The sequence below is a fragment of the Coturnix japonica genome, chromosome 15 (genome assembly GCF_054131305.1).
Source record: "Coturnix japonica strain WE chromosome 15, WE-NBRP24, whole genome shotgun sequence".
Lineage (NCBI taxonomy): Eukaryota > Metazoa > Chordata > Aves > Galliformes > Phasianidae > Coturnix > Coturnix japonica.
In genome coordinates this window covers 16,600,436-16,624,070 of record NC_140677.1, presented here as the reverse complement: position 1 = coordinate 16,624,070, position 23,635 = coordinate 16,600,436, and the positions used below count along the sequence as shown (strand labels likewise).

The 23,635-nt window shown below is 51.6% G+C and overlaps 2 protein-coding genes across 2 annotated transcripts in view; one reads left to right on the top strand and one right to left on the bottom strand.

The window, feature by feature from the left end:
• LOC146758399 (uncharacterized) overlaps nt 1-23,635 on the top strand; it is a 50,183-nt gene that overhangs the window by 24,841 nt on the left and 1,707 nt on the right. Inside the window, exon 3 of the mRNA XM_085516613.1 lies at nt 21,837-21,922. Coding sequence (XP_085372739.1) covers nt 21,837-21,922 — 86 coding nt within the window. The remainder of the gene's footprint in view (nt 1-21,836; nt 21,923-23,635) is intronic.
• CISH (cytokine inducible SH2 containing protein) lies at nt 15,310-21,838 on the bottom strand. The gene is made up of 3 exons (XM_015874506.3): nt 21,471-21,838; nt 18,412-18,638; nt 15,310-18,270 (listed from the first exon to the last, which is right to left on the bottom strand). Exons 1-3 carry the CDS (start codon nt 21,515-21,517, stop codon nt 17,768-17,770), a joined length of 777 nt encoding a protein of 258 aa, XP_015729992.1. The 5' UTR covers nt 21,518-21,838; the 3' UTR covers nt 15,310-17,767.

Below are 23,635 nucleotides of genomic sequence, written 5' to 3'. Positions count from 1 at the left end.
CTCTCCATGCGTTACACTGCATCCAAATGTTCAGGTATTCTTGAAAGCTGCCAGGCGTGCAGCACAGCTGGGTAACTGTGCTGTGACCTCGATGAATGCTCACAGCACCTCTCTGTCCTTGGCAGGGCTGCTTGGGGTGAGAGCAGCTTCATCCTCTGTGCAGGAGGCCAATTTTTCTCTGGCTTTTCAGGAACTCAGGGGTGGTTCCAACAGCCTGTTGCAGACCTGTGCTTCCCTCCTTAGACCCTTCTATCTATCTGTTATATCTATCATGCTCATTTCCACTTGCAGTTTTGGTGCAGTCTGAGGGGGTTCAGCATTTGATTAACTCTTCCTGTAGTGGTGCTGGGGGGAGTTTGGGATCTGTTATTGTACTCTGTTTCAGATGTGATTACACAGGGAGGCAGCTTGGAATTTAATCAGAGTTAAATGAGGAAGGAGATAACTTGGTATGTAGGTGGGATGAGGAGGAGTGCCACCTGTCCACCCCCACCCAAGGCAATGCAGAGCTCAAAGAAACTGTCTGCAACTCATCATCTAGGGTGGTGTTTTCACCACTTTCAACATAACGTAACAACTCAAAGCTTGCCATCAGTAAGCTTCCTCTAATTAGTCATCTTCCATGAATCTTTGCAGTGATCCATGGAAACCAACTTGTGAGGTCTGTGGACTGAAAGACAGCTTGATGATGCCACTAGTGACATCCATGTGCATTTTGTCACACCTTCTCTCCCTGTGTCAGAAAGGGGCTTGGACCTGAGGGCAGCCTGGTCTGCTCTTTAGTTGGTCACTGTGGGGTCAAAGTCAAAGTGCCAGTTTCTTGAGAGGCAGCATTGATGGAACTTCAGCATCAGCTCGTGTCCTTCTTACCCTGCACTCTCTGACCTTCAGAGGTGCCTCAGGTGGATTTTTGCTGCTTGTTCTCCACTTGGCTTTGCAGTTGTTCATGATGGAAGAGTGTGACCTAGCTGTGGGCCAGTGTCAGGCTTCCAATCCATTTCTGACCCCATGGCCACTGCAAACAGAGGAAGGTCACCAAATAGACCTTGGAGTTCAGGGATTGAGAGAGTGGGATGAGATTGCCTTTTGGATGCTGTGAGCTTGCTTGGCCCTCTTTTACAACCCATGGCACAGGGTGTGTAGTACACAGCGTTCCAGTGTGCTGAGGCTTCCAGATAAACTGTGCTGATAAGCCATGCCAGTGGTTTTTTTGGCTTCCATGGAAAAGGCAGCATTGCACATGACTTGCTTACAGCAGCTTCTGCCTGGCTATTTAAAGTAGCCCTGTGGCGTAGCAGCCCCAGGTAAGTGATCCATAAAAATGGTAATAAAAAATTGGAATTCTAGTGAAGATTGGAATTCTTCAGCACAGATCAGTGTGAGTAGCTCCCTGCATGTACACAGCTTCCCAGGTACTGGGGGCTCAGGGCGGTGTGTTCTGGAAACATCGTAATGGCCAGATTTTAATGGTTTCTTCTTGTTCCTCTTTCCTTTAATAAATACAGAAATTTTACAAGGCTGTTCAGAAGGATGCAGAGTGACACTGAATGCCACCTGTCCTCCAAAAGCCCTCTCTAATGTGCTTAAACAATAGTAAATATTGTTCACTGCGACTGCTTAATGCTTGGGTTAAGATTGCGAAGGTGAAAGTCCATAGTAACCTTCGTGTGCTATCCAAATGTTCTTCTTTGACCTTATAGAAGTCAAATAAACACGCTGCGTAGTGTGACCTTGTGGACAGGACAGGAAAAAACTGCAAATGGTGCAAGATTGTCACCTTTCATCACACTGCCCAAGTATGAGGGTAAAATGTGTGCCACCAGAGCAGGGAAACCCAGTTAGCTTATTTGCTTTCTTTCACCTCCTAGTTCCCATCCACCACTGTCTGTGTTTTCTGGCTGTCATTTTCCAGTCTGAGAACTTCCTTTTGAAAACTCTCAGCTTGTCCATGGCCAACTGCTGGGGAGCAGCCATACCAGGTGCCATGTTCTTTCTCCATCACCTTGGCACAGCTTTCCTGAAGCAAGAGAACTGGCACGTGATTAGCCAAGAAAATAACTTGCTGCCAGATGTGCCAGCCTCCCACAGCAGACATCTATTCTTTAGAAATGAATTCCATTGTTATTCTGGGGTGGGACGTATCTGCAGCTGCTCTGGGTGGAATCAGGGCCTGGCTGGCTCTATGAAAATGCTCATGGTGTGGCAAAGCTCTTAGACACGTGGTGGCATGGCAGGACTTGCACGTGGCCATTGTGCCCAGCATGTGAGGAGCTGGTGGCAGTGTTCGTTCCCACTGTGTTAGGCTCAGCTTCTTGTAAGCTACAGTTTTGAGGCAAACGTCCCTCTTTATAAGCTTTGTTACTGATGATGCTCCTGGTAGAACATGCAGTGAAGGAAGTTTTGGTGTGATGCCTTGGTGCTCTTGCAGTCATTCCCCAGTCTAGGAGCTGGGATTTGTGGACAGAAACTCATAGCTGAGAGCAAGTCCTGGGATCTCTGCTGTCAGCCTGCAGCTGGCATCATCCCTTTCTCCCTGTGCTCACCAGAGTTAAAAACAAGGTAAAAATAAATCCTCCTGGACTTCTCATGAGAAAGGAGAGGGGAATGTCAGGAGCACCAAAGGGTCTGCGCGATGCAGCTTCCTCCCCACCGCCCTCCTTCCTGCCCCTCCTCTGCCTCCATCGCCTGCAGAGCAGGGCCCAGTGTTTCTAGGAAGAGCTCAGCCGAGTCAGCAGCCGCCAGTTCTGGGAAGTGTGGCCCCGGGCCCCATGGGACACTTCAGGGAATTCTCGTTGCCCTTCCAAGGATGGCAAAGAGCTCGTCCAGTGACCTGGGCCTCCCCAGCAGCAGGGGCAAGAGCTTGGAGTCATGCCACGGGGCTGGAAACGTTCCTGGAGGCAGAAGGGCCCAAAGATTTATGCCCCACTCCAAACTGTAGTACAGTACGTTGTTTGGCTCCTTGGGGGAGCGGGAGAAAGAGTTTGCTATGCAGGAGATACCAGTGGTGACCACAGGAATTTAAAAAAGGGATATGGAGTTAAAAGGTCAAAATTTCTCGCCATCAGTCATCGGCTCCTTGGTAGAGTGAGGAGGGTGCCAAGGGCCCAGACAGGGATTTCTGAACCCCGTAACCTCCCACAGCCACATGATCTTGGATAAATGAGATGAGGAGCCATAAATCAGGGCTGAGGCTGCCTTGGGCCATGGCCCACACGTTCCTCTCCCGTCCATCATTTGCCTGCTCCATACTTATACCTGCCCCAGGTTCTCTACTCCCAAGAGAGACAACAGGAACTTTTCTTCCGAACCCTGCAATGCTTCTAAGGAAAGTGCTCAGCATGACGCTGACAAATTAATGTTATTTCTGCTCCTCATTTACAAGATAAAATTATTCCAACCACTGCTGGCAGCCTGGCAGGAAGAAGTTTCTCACAGCACTATTTCACTGCATCTTTGCTGTGCAGCTGCTGACTTGCCCTGGGTTGGCTCCCAATTAACAGAGGTCTGAGGGGAGAAAATGTTGAAACTAGATATTGGCTTCTAAGATACTTCAGTAAGTCTGTGTAGCAACGCTGCAGGCTGCAGATAGTGCCTGGTTTTTCTATTTTTGAGTGTAGCACTCACAGAGGGGTGGCTTTCCTGGAAGAGGAGGCATAACGCGTCGTCTCCGGGGGCTGTTCCTTGAGTGCTGTCAGCCTTTCCCTGGATGGAGTAGCTTTAACATGTAATGCCTTTCTAAACCATCAGCAAGCAAACGTATTCATTGTGATTCTGATTCTAGGTTTGGTCAGAATTTGTGTTACTGCTTTTCTACCTTCCTCTGTTCTATAATTTTGGTGGGGGTTTTTTTTATGTGTATTTTTCCACTGTGAAGAAAATTCCATCAGATGGCAGCAAGCAAAATCTTTCCGGCTGGAGTGTGCCTGAGGGCATGCGGGGTTGGGAAGGGGCTTTGCTGGTCTTTAGGAGCAGTGGGGGTGGCAGCTATTCTTGCTCCTCATGTTAAAACCTTAATAGATACATGGGATTATGCTGCTGGAGTAGCTCTTCCATCAAAGCCATAGCAACTTCCTCGCTGGCTTTTGTTTTCTTTGTCTACTAGATGTATTCGGTTTCTATGAGCAACTAATTAAAATGCAGAGGAGTAGCTCTTTATTAAGGTTTTATTACCATTTAATTTGCTTTTCAGTTTTCAGTAGGAGATCAGAAAGCTTAGCTCGTTCCTAGAAAGCCAACAGAAGGCTGGCGGTGCGGCGCCAGGATAATCTCTCTCTAACCACTTGATGTGCTCAGTGGAGACCAGGCACAGACCCCTGCATGGGGACAGCATGATGTGGGTGAGTGCCAGGGACAAGAACAGGACCGAGGCATCTCCTGGTGCCAGCAAGCATCCTTCCTACCTGAAACATAGATCCTGCACAATTCTCGCTCAGCTGAAGCATCTGAAATTCTGAATCCAAGCCCTTCCAGATCCAGCCTCCCACAGCCCATTCCACATGTGCACTGATTCCTCCCTTGTGTGCTTGTGTACCCCAAGGGCAAGTGCTCAATGGAGACAAATTTCTTGTCACAGCTTCTCTACGGTCTCCTGAGTCTCTGCTGGTGTGTGGTTGATATGGGCGCTGATAGAAACACATGCACATTGCAGCTGTCTTTCTGAGGCTGCCCATAGACTCTTCTCATGGAATCTTCCTTTCTCTCCTAACAGATTCAGTTTATTTTCAGTTATCTTTCAGTGGTAAACCTTGAGGGGTGGAGGAACAGAATATTTGGGTTGTCTATAGGTACTCTGCTTTAATGGAGTTATTCTCTGGCCTTTTAGGGTGTCCTCACTTGCCTGAACACAGCTAGAACAGCACAAGGAGTTTTTTCCTTCATGCCTCCATTTTTCCTTCCTTCACTGAGTATTCTCTTTTTGGATGCAAGCACGTGTTTATAATTAGATAGTACTTCTTGTCTTTGTGGCTTGTTGCTTTGCTGCTGCAAACACAGAGCCAGGGAAGATAAGAAATTCTATACCGTGTAAAGTGAAAAAAGGAATCTTTATTGTTTCCCTCTTTCCATTACTGTCACTGGCACAAACAGGTGTCAGCGCCTCATGAGAGGATGTACTCAGTTGTATGCAGTGTCAGCTGCTGCTGCTCATGCGGGTAGAACCCACATTTCAGATGGTGCTTGTACAGCAAGTCACTTGTCTGCTTGTGGACTCTTAAGGAACTCCTGGTGAATGCAATGTCACATTTGCTCTTCATTTTCCTTTTAAGAAAGCTTGCATATAGCTTGTTTGCTATGTGTGTCTCCCAGAGTTGAAACAAGATGCAACTTTCTGACCCCACAGCTTTCAAGCAAGCTCTGTTCTGTTGCCTCAAAGAAACTATTGGTGATTTAACTTTATGAATGTTACCTATTCTGAGGTACCCAATCAAGATGGTGATGAGCTTTCTTTTCTTATGGGAAACAGGTATCCTGACTCAAAGAGATCCTTCCCCTCCCTAAATGCTCACACATTTTGCTACAGATCTTCCTTTATCCTGTCAGTGAAACTCCCTTCCAGACATTAAATGCATCGTTATTTCCTGTCTTAGTGCTTGCAAGTTCCTTTGCAAATGATGAGCGTTGCCTGGGATTGAGAAACTGAGCATCCTCTGCAACTTGGCCTGGTTCTGCTTGGCAGTTGGGCTCACTGAATTATGCCACACGTTCTGTCAGCTCTTAGTGCAAAGCTGCTTTCACCTTCCCTCTGGGTGCTCTCCATGCCACATTGTCATGCCAGCAGTTGCATGGAAATTCCCACTTGCTGGAACCCTTGCAACCTGCAGGCAGACAGGGGGCACTGGCTCAGTGGGGAGCTTGGAGCAGCCAGAAAGAGGTGGGAATTCTTGACTCACAGTGTTTGCAAAACGTGCCTGTCTCTTTGCAGTGACCTGTGAACAAGTGCAAAAGGTGTGAGACTCCCTGTTTCTTCAGTCACAGGAGAAATCTCTCTGATCTGAAATTTCCACTATCACTAGAAGTGGCTTTTTCTTCCATATTGACTTATTCTCCAAAAGAGTAATCAGGCACTGGAACGGGCAGCCAAGGAAGGTGGTGGAGTCACCACTCCTGGAGGTGTTCAACAAACATGTAGATATGATACTAAGGAATGTGGTTTAGTGGGCAGCATTGGTCGTAGGTGGATGGTTGGGCTAGATTACCTTAGAGGTCTTTTCCAACCTTAATGAATCTATGATTCAATGATACTTCACCTTGCCCAGGATCAGAGGTCATCTGCTCAGGTGGGATTAAGATGTGCTCTTACAGGCAGAGAGCTCAAGGCAACACACTGGAAAAACATGAGCTACGATGTCTGCATCCTGCCTGGCCATGTTTATGGATTGTCTCTTTCACCTCTCTAAATGATATGTGAGCACTTCTGCTCTTCCATTTCCAGACTGCTGATTAGAGGTGCTGCCTGGGAGTGAATCACCAGCTTTGTTTTGTGTATGGAGCTGTATGAAGCAATTCTATACATCCCTTAGTGACTCGTGCATCAATATTTAGATTAAGGATGAGTTCTAGCCATGATAAAATTAACACCTGTGCTGAACTTGGCACATTTACATAAAGCCTTTAGAAAACCTTGGATGAAAACTCTGCAGAAAGCAAATTGTTATAAATGTCTGTGGTGTATCACTCCATTTCTATTTACTGAGAGGAGTGAGAGTCACAGCGTGTCTGCAGCTCCAGGTGATGGGCAGCTGCCACAGCCAGGTGTGTGGGCACAGCTCAGCGTCCTGACTGGACACAGGGACATACAGCAGCATCATTTGGTTCCCTGAACACTTCCAGCTGCTCCCATGCCTACTGCCCTGCTCATAGAGCAAAGGGTGTCTTATTCTCTTTTCCTTTTAATAAGCAGCGTTCAATTAGCATCCTTAGAACAGCCTCCTCCTATGCTCCCACTGGGCACCGGATGGAGGAGGGTCGGCTCTCAGCTCTCTGAGTTCCTGGAAGAGCCGAAGCTCAGTGAAATGACCCCGGGGAGCGCTGGGCCTCCCGCAGAACTGCAGCGGGGGAGGGAGGAGGGGGTTGGCACAGCAAAGCCATGAGCCAGCCCCTGTGCTGCAGCCGCATGGCCTCAACCACATCGGTGCCCAGGAAGGTGTCGGTGCTGCCTGCAGTACCCGCAGTGTCCTCAGTGCTGCTGGTGACCCGAAAGCTCAGCAGAGAATGTGTGCATGCCTTGCTTATATTACGGCTTTTTACTTCTGGATTAGACTCCCATTTGCTTGATGTTTTCTTTCACTAGCACTGTACTTGAAGGTCTGCTTTTAAGGAACAAACCTTGAATTGCAGGTTTCATGGTTGCAGATCTGTGTGCTTTTCCCCTTGTAGCTCTCTGCTGCTCTGTGACACACTCAGCTTTTGGGATTTGGGATCACACACACACTCAGCTTTCGGGGTTGTTGTCCTCCTACACACGCTCTGCTACTTACAGAGTTGCTTTGAGCTCATATCTTCTTTTATCAGAACCAGATGCCTTCTGCCCAGCATTTGAGGGCATTCAGGGAAGAGAGGGGAAATACCACCACAGACCTTATGGTGAGGGCCTAAGGAGATCAGCACTGAATGACAAATCTGCTCTGCTGCCATCTGGAAATGAAACAGCAGTGGCAAGGAACAATCTGGAAGCCTATTTCTGCCCCGGATTGCTGGGCTGTGCAGCCCAAGGTGTGAGCACCATGAAAGCAATCCCCCCCCACACACAATGCTCCTCCCGGCTGCTGCAACCGGCTTCAGGGACACAAAAAATACAGTGTGTCTGCAACAGAGGCACTTGACATTTAAAGGCAGGGAAATGAAACTAATCAGATACACTGTATAAAGACAGCGTGAGGGAAACACTACTTTGTAGCTGGTTTCTTTCCAAACATCATCTCTCTTGTCTCCCGTCATGCAGGCACAGCGTGCAGTAGGTATTGGCCGTCAGAAAGGTGTCACCAGGATGTTAATAGCAGCAGAATCCAACTTTCCGTGTAAAGCTCATTAGCTGCTCAGGTGTCTGGGCAGCACCTGCTCCCTGCCAGCAGCGAGGAGCAGGATGGGGGATGGTGGGAGGGAAGGCTCAGCCCCAGCCAGCCCTGCTGGGAGGAGAAGGACGAGGGAAGGCCTCATGGGTGCGAGCCCAAGAGACAGCTCTGGCTCCTGGGCTGGCAGGGCCTTGGCAACGTGGTTTATTTCACCCCACGGCTGTTCCCCCAGAGACAGGAGCAGGGATGGAGGTGGGCAGCATTGCCTCCTGTGTCACCCAGCTGCGCATGCGCCATCCCCTCCAGCTCCCATGGCGCCAGCGAGTCACCTCTGTACATGGTGGCTTTGGGTCTGCCTGCCTTAGTGCCTACTAAGAGCACTGGTGTGGGCTTGACCTCAGCGGGGGCAGCGCCAGGAGCCGGCCCTTCTGTGTGCTGCTTTCCCCAGAACTGCTGGAGGTTGCTTCCAGCTGCACCGCAGGAGGCTCTTCAGTAGGGCCCATGTTGGATATAGGAACCTTTGCCCACTGCTCCTAAAGGACGCTGCCCAGCAGGAGGCTCCAGTCCAGGCTTTTAGTGCGGACTGTGCTGACAGAGTGCTGGGAGACCCCCACACAAAGCCCCCTGCCCAGGCCTCCATGGGCATCTGTGCCACAGTGCATACCCAATGACCCAACCTGGGCAGATCTGAGCATCTCCACTGCCTCACTGGGTTCTGGGTATAGCGCAGAGTGTTGGTTTCAGCTTAAGATAGCAATGGGAAGTGCCCGATAACCAGAATAACTGGTTTAAATGAACACAGCCATGGTCTGTTTTGAATTTGATGTTGAAGAAATGACCTACTTTCTGCGGGAGTGCTGTCATTTTTAAAGCAAATGTTAAATTGTTACTTGGTAACTGCGTAGGGTTTGAAGTGCCTTTAATAGTCCCACTCCGTCCTGGGCTGCTGCACTTTGTAGCCGTCTTTGTGTATCTTGAGGTCAGGCCGGTCACCGCGGATGGTAATCCTGTATGGCTGAGATATTTTCTGGTGAGCGGAAGGGAGGAAGGACATAAGCACAGAGAGAATAGAAAATAGCACAGCTACGGTTCTTTCCAGATAGGGAACAAGCTGGGAGGTTTGTGTCCATACAGATTCCTAGCACGTTTTTTGCTGACTATTGAGTGAACCAGGACAGATGTTCATTTCAGAATGCGCCCTGATCCCAGGGTTCAGCAGCTGGTTCTGCTTTTCCTCTGGCTTATACCACAACATGTACATCTCATTTGACTTCCTTTCTTCCTGCATCAAAATGCTGTCTCCGGAAGGTGAAAGCTATGTGAGAAATCAGTGTTCTCTGTCATAAGCTGAGGTGGGCTTTAATCATCAGCTGCATTCAAAAGAGCACTGCACTACTGATTAGACCAGCCACAGGAACGCTTAAGGGCAAGTGTGAAAAAACCCAATTCCCTTTTACTTTGGTTTCCTGAAGTTCTGCCTTTTGAAGTGTCCTCCTTCAAAAGCAAACAGTGAAACAGCAGGGCACAGGAAATATTTTTATCTCTGTAGCTGGTCAATGTAAACCCTATGTGGAGTGTTGACCTCCGCTAGCTACGTCATCTCATATTTGTTGGGTTGGCACATGAGATAGCTGGCTACCTGGAATTACCCAGTAACACATTCCCTTCTCATTAACTCATTTGTTTGTTAGTAACTTCAGGGAGAGCTTTGAGAACTTTCAGTTTCTGCTCCTGGAAGAATTATTGACGGTGGGTGTAGGGCTCACCATAGGATGTATAGCAAGTACTGAAAGCCTTTGGGGTTTTAGATCCATCTAAGCAACAGGCAGAAGAGTGGTGGTGTTGCTGTTGGCAGAGTGAGAAGAGAGGAGTAAGGAACACCCTCTTTGACAGGGGACTCTTTCCTTTGCCCCAAGTGTAAGAAAATGTTCAGGTTCTCAGGAAGAGGGTTGTCCTTGGGTTGAGGAGCTCATTGACAAAGGTACTGCTTTTCTTTTTGAACTCCTCTAGGAAGAGCTGTTCCAGAGGAGGTGGTCATTAGAGAGATGCTGAGATGCTGGAAAATGTAACCCATGGGTCAGGCAGGAGGTGTTGGGGCTGTAGAGAGAAGGGCAGAACTGTGACCAGTCAGGGGCAGCGGCAGTGAAACCCTCCACTTTGTGTCACTGCAGTGCCCTAACTGGAAAGGGAAAAACTCCGCATCTCACAATGTACCAGAATCAATTGCTTTTGCAGCAGTGTTTCCCTGCTAACTTAGTGACTAAATCCTTCCTTTCTGCAAGACTTCAGATTCTAAGCATGGAGGTGTTGTGGCATTTGCACACTCTGCTTGGATCCACTGCGTGTTCATCCCCCAAGTCAGCAGCCTGGAAGGTCACAGCAACCCCAGAGAGTTCGGTCAGCAGGAAAAGGTTTTGCATTCGCAGGGAAGCCTTCAATCTCCGGTGTTCTTGGAAAGGAAAGCAATAGAGGGGCCCCACACTGGCCCCAGCTGCTGTCCACTCAGCTGATGCAGCACTCCTGCAGGGCTGTGCTCCTTCCAAAGCTGCCTGCTGCATCTCAGTTTTCATAGTGCATGGCTGGAGGAAAGGAATTGAAGAAGGGTCAACTGCACAGAGTCTGAGGAGAATAGGAGCATTGTAAAACCAAAGGTTTTGAAGTGAAGGAGGTATTTTCATAGCAGAGATTTTCAGCAGGGTTCCCTGGATGTAATCCTAGGTCATGTTTAGGCTTTTCCAAATTTACATTTTAATCAGAAAGCTCCTTTTATGACTACTTAACCATTCCAGGCATGTGCGAACACATAGCATGTACACTGTGCAACGTGTTTCTTCAGAATATTTACAGCCTTGGAAGTAGTGATTTGAACTCTGCCTCTGCAGCATTTGGCAGTGACTGCTATGACATTTGCATGATGGGAAGAAGTGTTGCCAAGTTGGGTAACTTCTGACAAGTATAAACACAGTTCTGCCTTCCGCAAACTAGATTTCAAACTATATTGCTGTTCTGAGGAAGAGAAAGTCATGACATTAAAGAATATGCTGTCCTGATCAGCTCAGAAATCTCTCTGTTGGTGTGAGCTGAGCGAGTCTGTGAGGAATAAACAGCAAGGGATGGAGGGGTGGGATGGAGCAGGATGGGATGGTGTGGGAAGGGATGAGGATGGAATGGCATGGGGTGAGATGGGATGGGATGGGATGGGATGGGATGGGATGGGATGGGATGGGATGGGATGGGATGGGCACTCCCAGAGCTTAGTGCTGTGTCTTGTTGTCTTTTTGTCATAAACATGACCTGAATATGTTGTTTAGGAGTTGCCATCACCAAAAGCTCGGTGTTAGCCAGTGTGAAAGGAGATTGCTGAAATGGGTCCAGCTTTGTCTCGCTGGTTTTCCATCTATCTAATGGTTAGATCCAAACTGGCCCTGCAGATGTACTGGTTGGTGTAGTTGCAGGTGAATTCAGGAGAAGCCAGAAGCTGATTGTACTATGAGTTTTCTTTTTGCTTTCCAAGAATAAACACTTGGGCTAGAATTTGTGCACACTGTGAGAAGGAAGGCCTTCCTTGTATGACATAAACTGCTCTTCAGTGTTGTTTCCTATACAGTGCCTTCCTCAAATGACAGATTACACCAAGAATTAAACTCTTGTCTTTAAAACCTAGAGTATTTAATAGGCCAAATTCAGCTGTGGAGTAAGTGAACTCCCGTTGCACCCCATGGGAAGTGAACCTGGATTTATCCCATTTTGTACTGCAGGTTTCACAGGCAGGGCTGTCAGTCAGAGCAGCGCTTTGCCAAGAGCTGCAGTCAGGACTGATGCAGCACCTCCCAGATCCAGGCAGTCCCGTGGCTGGGCTGTGCAGGCTGCCAGGCTACAGGCCAAGGCACTCAAGCCCTGGCTGTGCTCCACCGCTGGGATTTGGTTGACCAGCTCATCTCAGGTCCTTCCGTCTGGCAAAGTTATATCAGAAATTTCTGAGAAAATCCCACGTCTCTGATGATATGTTTGAGCAAGCTAATGCTCCAGTAGCCAATATTATTTCAGGGTTTTATTGTTGCCGTAGTTGCATGGTGTACAATAGAGCAAATGCCTTTCCTGAATAGAGCGCTCACTTAATACCTATTTTTACAATAATTGGCATCATATTCATGTTCGTAACTCAAATTTGAACTGCTGCAAAGTACAGTTATACAACAGTTAGGAAGTAATGGTGCTTCAGGAAAAAAGCCTTGCCAGTTAGGGCTGAGAAAGAGGAGCAGAAGGATGTTCTTGTTCCCAAAAGGAAAGCTCTTTTCTACAAGCCTGGCATGCTCTGTAGGATAGGAGTAGTCCCAAAGGGTCCCTCCCCTGCTAGGATGGGCTGCTTGCTCTGCCAGCTGCTCTTCTCTGTACCTGAGCTACTCAGATGGTGATTGTGTGTGAATATTATCAGCTTCTCATGGAGCTGACCCTGAAGCCCTGCAGAGTATCTCCCACTGCAACCAATACTGGAGGACTAGAAGGAGGATGTGAGGACTGAACCTTGGTGGTTTGCAGTAAAATTTTCCTTTTTCATCAAGCTTCATCTTCATCTTTAACAAATACCAGCTGAAGTTCTGAAGCTTTGTTGTACACACACACACAGATGTGGTGGGTGCATCATCCCTGGAGACTTTGTAGGCAAGGCTGGACCAAGCTCTGAGCAACCCAATGGAGCTGTGCACGTCCCTGTTGATTGCAAGGGAATTGGACTAGATGACCTTTACAGGTCCTATCCCACTCGAAGGATTCTATGATTCTATTCCTTACACCCTCCAAATGATTGCATTAAGTTCCAAATTGTGTTTTCCTTATGGGAACCTTACTCACAGTTTCCTTGTGGTGTGTGTTGCCCAGGCGGATAGCAGAACTGTGGAATGACTTTACTTCATCATGTCTATGCTTTGCCTGCCAGTGACCTCCTCTGAACAATATACTCTCTTTTTTTTTCTCAATTGAAAAACAAACAAACCCTAATTCTTGCTAAAATCTGAAATGCAGTGTTTGTGTACGCTCACCAGTCTATCCCATACCACCACTGAGAACCTCTATGCTGGTTTTGTTCCTAGCCCTGTTTGTCATTTTCCTTCAGGCCAGTTTTTGCTGTATGCAGAGGTGATGACGGCCGCCTGGCTCACTCCCCAGGGCTGCTTTCCCTGCTCACTGAGCAATGTGTAGCACAAGCCACGCGACCTCTGTGCTTTACAGCAACGTAAGTGGAGCATCAAAGTGGGGATGAGGCAGCATTAACCTCATAGATTCTCTTTCTCAGACAGCGCTTTTCCCTGTGCTGCAGCCCTTGGGGCTGTGGTGGGTGTAGTGTTCATCCTTCCAGGAGCACTGCACATGTTTCAGCAGCATCAGCAGGGGATGAAGGAGGGCTGTGATTAAGTGGATCTGGGCAGATTTGAACATGAGAGCATGACTGGACAGAGCTGAAGCATCACACATCCACTGCCCAGTGAACTGTAATAAAAATTTCTGTAATTGCACAGGTAATGGATGAGATGAGACCAGCGGTGGAATTTGGACTGGAAGTGCCATGTAATAATTTGACTGCTGTAACGTGCTTGACTGTGTCTGCTGTAAGAGGGTGAAACATACCCCGTTCCTCACTAGCTCATCTGCCCTGGGTGAAGGGAAGTGAAGCTCCTGAGAGGATGTGTGGAGAGGAGAGGGAATTTAGCAAATCTGAGAGGAAAGGATCATGTGCACGTTAGCAGGTTATTTTTCCCTTCCACGTGTTGCTGTTTCAAAAAGCTGATTATTTAAGACAGAAAATGTTACCGTATGTGCCTGACAAACTGCAGGGCATTTCTGCTCTGGCAGGGAGCCATGCTAGCATGGTTTCAGTCATGAACTGGGATTTCTGTTCCCTGTTGTGTCAGTCTGCTTCTCAAGGAAGGCTCCGTGTCCATGAGCAGAAACTGCAGAAGGAGAGAGCCCAGCCCATCTGTCCTACAGTGCCTCAGGAAACTGAGAGCTGCCCCTAGGAGAGGTGCTGTGTGGTACTTCGGCAGCAGGATGGGTCAGGTGGTGTTTCCATGAATGCTCCTGTTCCCAGGGTGTGGGTCTCCATTGCAAAAAATGAAGTCAGTCCACACGGAGGTTTGGGACAGGAGTTCTCAGAAGGTGAAGTTGTTTGCTCTCAGGAAATGTGCTGAAGATGCAGGAGTGGGAGTCATTAAGATAACGTGTGATTGCTGTGCTGTGTTGGCTTAACTCATGACCATCACTTCTGCAGAAAGGGAACAGCAGGGTTTTGTGTGTGCAGCAATGGGAAAAGTTCAGCCCAGCTAAGAGACAAGGAAAGTACTGAGTAAGGTATTAGTATTTCCCAGGGTTTTCCGAGTTCCCTTTTGAAAGTGGATGCAGATTTATTTTCATTTTTCCACTTTTTCAGTATTTTCCCCCCTCTACATCCCTTTTCTTTTTTTCCCATAGAAGAGAAGGGATGTGGTTGTTTTTAACAACTTAACCCCAAGCAGGACATTCTGTTGCCAGTTTCCTGCCTGGTGTGCAATGGAAACCTATTGATGAAGGTCTGAAATGTTGTTTGCTGGTGCGTGGCAGCCCCATGACCGGCACAAAAAGGGCAGCAGATGCTTAGGATGACTTCTCAGCACAACGCCAAGCCTTGCAACTGATGCATTAGGATAATGGAAGGGTTTCATTGGGAATGTAGGGTTTTTTTCTGAGCATGTTTTGGTTTCTGTTCCCCTGGGAGATGAGTGTGGAGAGGTGGCAGCGGAGCCTGTAGCAGCAGGGGGTTCCCTGGTGTGCAACCCATGTCTGCCCACAGTGGGGCAGGTGGGGTGGCCTCAGGACAAGGGCAGGAAGCTGGAGCTGTCAGCCTCCATCCAGAGCGGGTCTGTGCTTTTTGAGCTCCTCTTTCAACACCCCCATGAGCAGAATTTTTCTTTGAGGCCAACGTCAAGCCTGTTGTAAACAAGTTACCAAACTTCCAGCTACGTTCCATCTCCTTTCCCCTAGATTGTAGTGGTTTTCTATGGCACGCAGAAGCAATACAAAAATCACCCCTTTCTTTTTCTACATCCTTAAACAATGTTCCTTCGGCCCTTGGCAAGGTGGGACCCAGGGTCTGCTGCTGCCTGACTGTGCAGCAGAACCCAGGCCACACTGCTGACAGCTACAAAGGTCTTTCCCTTTCAGCTGTTTAAAAGAAATGGGCAAGACTACCCAGCCTCCCCAGGGAGGTTCTCTGTGACTATCAAAGGCACTCATCCATCTGGATTTCACCAAAGACTTACACACTGAGTGGCTTTAAAATATATTTAAAATGTTTATTGAAAATCCAAGTTCAGTGAATTTTAACAAACTGTTCAAGATAGAAGAAACTGACTTCTGGAGTAACGTTATTGTTTAATCCTTGTATTGCAGTAGCACCTAGAGAACCCTATTGTGCTAGATGCGGTACAGACAACGGAGGTGGTCCCTGCCCAGATGAGCTTACAGCCCCCAGCTCAGCACCTGCTGGTGGTTAACCAGCCCTTCCTTCTCCTTACACACTTCTGCCCACTTAGCTGCACTCTCCTGTGGGCAATGAGGTCAAACCTGCAAGCTTGGTTTCCCCATTGCCCTGGCAGAGGTAAGATCAAGTAGGCAGGAGGTTTTGGAGAGCTGAACAACTTGCCTGTTCCCGCTGCACGTTTCTCAGACTGAGTTGTAATGTGTGCTGTACAAACCTAGGCTGTGGCTAAGCCATGTGGGCTTCCTGAGATCACTGCTGCTCCTGGCAGAGCTGTGGTTTCCTTGTTCCCAGTGTCCTCAGGCAGAGAGGTGTTTGGATAAAAGGAAGCCTTGACAGTGGTTTTATGTTTTATGTTACTTTAAAAAAAAAAAAAAAAAAAAGTTTTTGTTTTGCCTTTTAAGTTCTCATTCAGTGCCTCCCCATGGATGCTGCCGTATGGGGCAAAGTGGAAGGGTACAATAAAAAGCCAACCTGACATCACACACTGCCAATCATTGAAGTATCAAAAACAAAGCTTGCAAGAGCACAAACCTGTATAAATGTGGGGAAGAAAAAAATAGTACACAGATTGAGCACACTGGGGCATCTCGGCCCTTTGGGCAACTTTCACTTAGGGTGGAAGAAACTCCACCTGCTTTTTGAGCTTGTCTCCTGGGTCACTGTCCCATCCTTTCTCACCTCCTCTCAGTTCTCAGAGATAGCTGGGATTTGTCTCTAATAATTCACAGAGCCTTGGAGAGGTCCAGGGAGGGATGAGCGAGGAACTCTTGTAATTGCTTCAAGCTTGACAAAGGTATAGAGTCTTATAGGAGAAAAAGAATCAACAGTTTCTCCAGTCCTGTGTATAAATCCTAGAGCTTGAAGTGGCTCCTACAGCCTGGGGGGAAATGGGATTGTGGAATGAAGAAGGAGCTCTGCCTCGTTTGAGGGCAGAGCCCAGCTGCCCTATGCTTCCCTGCAAAGAGCTGCAGAGAGCCACTGTGCCTCATTCAAAGGGGCATGAAAGGGATGGGCTCTGAGATGTAAACCCAGAGCAGAACATCTATTTAAAGATAACAAACATGCAAGTCTGTAAAAGGGGGAGGAGAGGTCTGGACCTTGGCAGAGAAAGAAGTTAAACGCGGTTTCCAGTGTGTGCTAGAACAGGGCTCTGATGGAAGCCACATGGCTTGGGAATGGCGCTGGCAGCACAGCGTGCTGTGAGCGGGGCGGAAGGACGGCTCTTCCTGCTGAGGTGCGTGTCACTTGTTACCCCCCCAATAAATAAATAAATAGCCTGAAGCCGTGCGGCACTGGCACAGCTCAGCAGGGCTGTCCCCAAACCCGGTCAAGGAGGCACCGTTTGGAACGGGGCTCACAACACCACCCCACACCAGCTGCCCTGCCAGCAAGTCCCTCCGCCTGCAGGTGGGAGAGCTGGCTTTGTGGTTCCTTATTTTGTCACTAATGTCCTTCTGAGATGGAGAGGGTGACAGAACAGGATGAGTGTTCCCTGGCCCAAGCTCAGTATCCAGCAGCTCTGCTCGGAATTCTCGAGGAAGAAGGGCTTCCTCCAGCAGTACCCCCAGTGCACAGCGTGCATCTCTGGGGTAGGTGCAAACTGCCCCAGTGTGCTCTGAGGTTACAGTGCTCAGCCCCTGCAGCTGGGAGGGAAAATCCTCCTTACCTGCAGCGCTGGGTCTGGGTGCAGCCAGCTGAGCCCCACAGCCCAGGAGTCTGCAGGAGTTTGGATGCGGACAGCAGGGACCTGCTGCAGGTGTGGGTGCAGATCCACATCCAAATTCCCACAGGTGTTTGGCTGCCAGGTGGCTGGGAGCCTTTAATTCTATCTCAAAAAGAAACAAAACAAAACAAAACAAACAAACAAACAAAAAAGAAACAATAAAATAAAAGGTGCATTTAAAATATCATGAGGAGAGAAACTGCCATGGAAATAAATAGCGAAAATAACAAGGTGAACATCTGTGTCACAGCAACTCTGAATTCAAGTAGTGTGCACATGCCTACAGCACTTTCTCATGGCCGCCATTGGCTCGGCCCGAGGATCAGAGCTCAGGTGATGCCCCGGTGTTGGGACAGCCAGCTCCTCCCTGTTGGAATGGATGTGGAGAGATGGGGAGAGGAGGGCGGTGCAGTCTGTGCAGTCAGTGCCGTGCAGTTCCCACCCGGTGCCGGTGGGACAAGGACATGCCAAGTTCTCTCGCCCTGCTCCCACCCAACGTGCCCAAGAGGCAGCAGCCGTGCCTCAGAGCTGGAAGGGGTATTGCTTCAGGTAGTCCCCCATCCTCCGGGGCAGCGGCAGTCGCTCCACCTCGGTCGTGCAGCGGTTGATACGCAGCCGGCACAGGTGCTGCAGGCTGGGGATGCTGTCCCGGCGGCCCAGCGGCCGGAGAAGCTTCAGGTGCACGGCCGCTACCGCCACCTCCTTCTGCACAGGGGGCAGCGGGGCCGGCGGTGGGTAGGGTGCTTCGCTCTTGCTTTCTGTCGTGCAGGACGTAACATAGTGCTGGATGAGGCTGACCACATCCGGGAAGGCCAGGATGCGGGGCTTGGACAAGTAGTTGGAGTCCAGGCGGAACTTGCTGTCAGCATATTCGATGCGCACGTTGGTGGGACCGCGGTTGGTCTTGACCGAGAGTGTGAACAGGTAGCTGGGGTGCGTGCTGTCCCGCACCAGGAAGGTGCCCTCGGGCATCTTCTGCAGGTGCTGCTTGGCCTCGCTGGCTGTGATGGAGCCCCAGTACCAGCCTGGAAAAGTGCCCAGAGAGCATTTGTTAGGGAAGGAGCATGCCACAGGGGCAGCAGCAGCGGGCTGGGAGCAGCAGAGCTGGAGCCAGGTGCGTGCTGCATTCGACCACCCCACACCCCTTGCCCCAGGCCAGCTCTTACCAGACTCCCGCAGATAGGAGAAGGTCTTTGCAATGCAGAGGAGATCTTCCTCGGGGTCCCGTGTCTGAGGCGCGCTGCTGTCTGGCTCCGGTGCTGCAAAGGTGGGCGCAGGCTCCTCTGGGAAGGCTGGAACCGGGAGGGGCTGCATGATGTGCTCCGTCAGATCCTCCGCGATGCCGTGCAGCGACAGCCTTTGGATCTTCTCCTCTGCCAGCAAGGGGTGAGGTCTGAAACAAAGGACGCAGCACATTACCTCTCTTGGCCGTGAAGGACTGCTTGGTGCATGCTGCCTTGTGCTACAGCATGCTATGTTCTACAAGCAGACTGCAATAACATTACATTCCACACTGAGATCAGCACATGGGGATCATAGAATCACAGCACAGTTGGGTTGGAAGGGACCTCTCAGCCCCCATCCCCAGCCCTGCCGTGGGCTGGCTGCTGCTCGCAGCCCCTGCATGGCCTGGGACATGGCACCCACAGCTCTGGAAGGAAAGATGTAGCTGAAGATGAGCCGTAAGGAACAGGGGAGACATCGACCTATTTCACCTTGGAAAAGGTGCTCTGTCTGCAATGTGAAATCTGTTGATTTTAAATGTTGGCTTTTAATTGGTAGTTTCAGAGGCAATGAGCTTCATAGCAGCTTTCCAGCTTCATGGTTACAAGCTGGAGCATTTCTGCATCTCTCAATGACTCTGTTAGTCATTTTCTGTACTATAATTAGAAGCAGAATTGGGAATTGCTTGGGTTGTGTCCTACCTGCTTTCTACTGAAACGACCCTGAAATGTTCTGCTAGTGCTAAGGGCGAGCTGCCTGGGTAGCAGAGTGATGGGAGACCCCAGCTCAGCCAAACCCCTGCACCAAACAGACCCCGACACTCAAGGGCACTCTGGGGACATTGATGTAAGCATCAACCTCGGGGTTACTGCAGGACACCACGGGGCTCTGAGCACCACGGCCAGGGCACGGCTCTGCACCCCAGCAAAACCTCGCTGCCACTCCGTGTCCCACACTGTGTCCCCCACGTGCTCGAGGCGATCAGAACAAAAGGTGAACGGGGCTGTCCCTGCCCTGCAGAACCCGCGGGGACCGCAGAGGTGACAGCGCTGCTCCTGCGGCATTGCAGGAAGGAGCTGAGGCTGCGGTGCTTCCCCTCCCGTCGGATCCTTCTGTGCCTTACATGAACTATGGCCCTTCAGGGACGGACTTGGACGTGCTGTGAGGTGTTTGCTGGGGACAGCAGCGGGAAGCAGAAGGGGCTGGGGAGGAATGCAGGCTGGGCAGAGCCTGAAGGCGATTTCTCCATGATTTAAGAGTGAGCGCCTATCAGTGCTGTGAGCCTGCACTTCTAACAGCACAGTGGTTAAGGGCTGTGTGAAACCAGTGGTAGCAGTGCACCTACAAAGGGACAACACTGTTGCCTATGTGAGACTTGGCAAACCCCCACCATCCTACGGCTCTTTAGAAAAGAGCGTTCCTCCAGCACTCAGTCAAGCAGGCTATCTGCTGCCTCGCAGGGCATGTGACCTTCGTTTCTTCATTCCTATCTATGGGGCAGCCCCTATCTCCCCCATATCCCGTGCTACAGGGGTGGCTCTCTGTGCCTCACAGTGAACTGAGCGCTCGGTGTTCCCGGTGCCGGCTGCTGGCACATGGCTTCCCCCAGGCATCCCCTGAGCTGTGGCTGCAGGGGAAGGGGTGACGCTCCTGAAGCCCCGTGGCTGTCCCCCTCTCTGCAGCACTCTCCCAACACACGGCTGCCTGCATTCCCGGGAATGGACGTTCCCTGCTGCCCACATCTCTGCCACCTCACACCTTTGTGTACCACTGTCCCAATTCCAGGCCTCCTTGCTAAGTTCTCCTGGCAGCTTTTCTGGCCCACCAGTTCTGAACACGAGGAAAACTTTCTTTTGTCCCTAGCATGGAACCATACTCTTCTTTTTTCCTTTTTCTACTCCCATCTCCTTCCCTCTGCCTTGTGCCCTGGGAATGGAGTTCAGAGCAACTCGATGGGACCAGGGGGGAGTTAAATCATCCCGGTAAGCTGCTCCATAGGGAAGGTGGTGGCACAGAGAGGCTGTGAGCGGGGAGAGTGGCTCCGACACGGGAGGGACGGCAGAGGGACGGGGCAGTGGCCGCCGGCAGCGATGTGCGGAGCGCTGCGGGAGGGTCTGCTGGGAAGGAGCCGCAGGAGACGGGTGTGCGGGCACGGAGCACTCGGCCCTGCGTGGGGAAATGCTTGGAAATAAGCGCCTGTAGGAAAGAAAGCGGGGAGAAGAACGCGGAGATCAGGGCGGGTGGTGGGCACGAGTGTTGCGCCGGGAGGAAAACAAACGTAGAAAAGCGGCAGAGGGGACTAGAGAGAAGCAGAGACGGAGCGTCCCCGCACGCCAGCCCTGAGTGTGTCCCAGCGCCCGGGCAAGGAGAGTTCAGAAAACAGATCCTCCGCTCAGGGCTGAGTTCGGCTCTGCAGTTACTGCCCTACTCGGTGAAACTCGGGAACAGGGCGCAGCGCAGCGCGGCGACGGACCGCGGGGCCGCACGGCGGATCGGGTCTGCGGGAGCGACCACGGGAGGGGGGAACCGGGAGGAGCCGGGGTACGGCCGGCTGCGGAGCTGCGGTGCATCGGGAGGCTCCGGTGCGGGTGCCCCGGGCCGAGCGGTGAACGCGCTTCGCCGGGGCGGTGAGAACCGAGAGCGAAGAGGAGCGAGGGGAGGGGTCGGTAAGTGAGAGCTCCGCCGCCCGTGGAGCAGAGCGCTGGGGAAGCGTGAGTGGGGCACGGGGAGCGGAGAGCGAGCGCTGCCCCGGGACCCCGCGGGCTGACCGCGCTGCGTCCCAACTACCCGGCACAGAAAGGCACTGGGTTCGGAAGGCACCGCGCTGTCCGGCACGGCGATGTTCTCAGCAGCGCACAACGCTCCGGGGCTGCAGGGCTCCCAGCGCCGCCGGGTCCCGCCGGCGCCCCACGTCCGCTTAGTACCGATTTGTCCTCCACCTCCTCCCACCCCGAAGCGGCGAACCACGCGCGGAAAGCGAGGAACTCGGGGCCGCACTTACCCCGGGACGCAGAGGATCATGTCACTCCCGGGCCAGGGGAAGAGCATCAGGGTCTCGGCAGGGGCAGCGCCCGTCCTCCCCGCTGTGCCCGGCCGCGCTGTGCCCCGTCCCGCACTCCGGAGGCGGCGGTGAAGCGGTGCGGTACGGAGCGGTGCGGTGCGGTCCGATCCTCCAGCGGAGCGCGCTCAGAAAGAAGCGTTGGGGGCGCTCGGCGTTAATAATAAATAGACGTGAAGGAATAAATACGGTCCCCGAGAGCGCTGGGGAGGGACGCGCGTCTCGACCCGGGCTGCACAAGTACTGGGGCTCGGCGAGAAAAAAAACCCGCTAAGTAATCTTTTGTTTGCCCCTTTTAATCTGTTCCAGGAAGCGAGGGATTCCTGGAATCGCATTGTATTCGCATCACTCTTCCGATAGCAGCCACGCGAGGAGAAAGAAAAAAAAAGCGGCAGGTATAAATAGCGGCGCGGCGCCGTGATGTCAGCGCGGGGCCGGGCGGGGCCGCTCGGGGCGTTGGGTTGAGTTCGGCTCGGCTCGGCTCGGCTCGGCTCGGCTCGGCTCAGCTTGGCTCGGTTCCTCCCGGCCCGACCCGACCCAGTCCGGCTCGGAGCCCCGCGGCGTCGCTCGGCTCTGTTCGCGGAAACGCCTTTGATCCATTTCCAAGAACTTTCCAGGAACGCGGGGCCGCCGCTACCAATGGGCGCCGCCGCCGCCCGCCGCATGCGCGGGGCTCCGCCCGGACCGGACCGAACGCTCTTATCCCGGCTGTAACCTCGGGTGTCGGTGCGGTTCTGCCGGGGCTGCTCCGAAAGTAATGCCTCGTAATGACAGCAGAGGGGTGGTGTGACAGAACAGCGCTGTGACATGGAAGTGTGCAGGGAGCAGAGATATGGGGCTGAATGCCTCCATGCAGAAAATAATTGGCATCCCCTGACATCCACGGGCACTTGGTGAACTTTGATGGGGCACAGTGGGGCGGTGGGTGCTGCAGCTCAGCAGTGGTGCAGGTTGTCACCACGCAGACTGCTGATCATCGCTGGTAAAAAAAAAGCACAGCTAATGGCGGTGGCTGTGTTGAAATAATCGCGTTTTGTAGCTGAGAAATTGATCTATTAAGTAGCGGTATTGTGTTCTTTGTGTCTGTTGTAGTTTTCATGCAAATAAATGGGAGGCATTACTTTCGGAGCGATCTAAAAAATAAACACACAGAGCTGCCCACATCTGTAGGTATTACCCAGGCAAAGCCAGGCGATACACAGACCTCACGCCCATCTGGGCCTATCAAAGTCTTTATTTTTCAACACATCGTCTCCATCCTCCTCCTCCTGCCCCCATCGTCCCCGCTGACCGGAGGGGCGCAGTGCAGCCGCCGAGCACGGGGCGCAGCGGAGCCGCAGCGGATCGGACCGGGGCCAGGGCGGCTCCTGCAGCCAGAACGTCCCTCTCAGGCCCGGAGCAGCGCTCATCCCTCCCTCTTCTTGCGGTGCCGGCCCGGCTGCGGGGAGCGGGAGGGTCCGCTCGTACCTAACGGAGCCACTTTGACAACCTCGTGCTGCGCTGCGCCCGGAGCCTTCGGTCTGTGCGTCCCAGCGGCGGAATCGGGCTCCACCTACCGATATCCTCCATCTGCGGGCTGCCTGCGGGGCAGCGCGGCGTCCCCGTGTTGGGCGGTGGCTTTTCGTGGCCCTCCCCCGAGCGCTCTGCAGCACCGCAGCACCGCAGCACCACCCGCTGGGCTGCGGCTCCTGGGGCTGACGGCCGCCGTTCCATCCCTGCGCTGGGATCTCTATCGGCGAGAGATTAATTCATTGCGCTCCTCTGCAGCAGAAAATGAAGCGCCATCTCCTGGCCGCAGATGAGAGGATTGATGACGCTTTTGATTCATGATGCTTCTAAGGAAAAACAAAAACGTTTTTGCATTTCTTCTTTCAGCTCAAATGGGAATCATAGAATGGCCTGGGTTGGAAGGGACCTCAAGGATCCTGCTGCGGGCAGGACCACGAGCCTCCAGATCTGATATTAGGGCAGGGTGCCCAGGGCCCCATCCAACCTGTCCATATGGTGTCCACATGTCCCTCTGCAGGTGCCCCGTGGCCTCAAACACCCCCATTGAGTGTCTGTAATGCAGATGCTGGCAGTCAGCGCAGCTCTCAGACCCACTGCAT

Bases quoted from the DNA above. Each gene is read 5' to 3' on its own strand.
- CISH (XM_015874506.3), bottom strand. From the start codon at position 21,517: ATGCTCTTCCCCTGGCCCGGGAGTGACATGATCCTCTGCGTCCCGGG. The intron at 18,639-21,470 runs GTAAGTGCGGCC...CCTTTGTTTCAG, and splicing joins ATGATCCTCTGCGTCCCGGG to ACCTCACCCCTTGCTGGCAG. The intron at 18,271-18,411 runs GTAAGAGCTGGC...GCACTTTTCCAG, and splicing joins CTCCTATCTGCGGGAGTCTG to GCTGGTACTGGGGCTCCATC.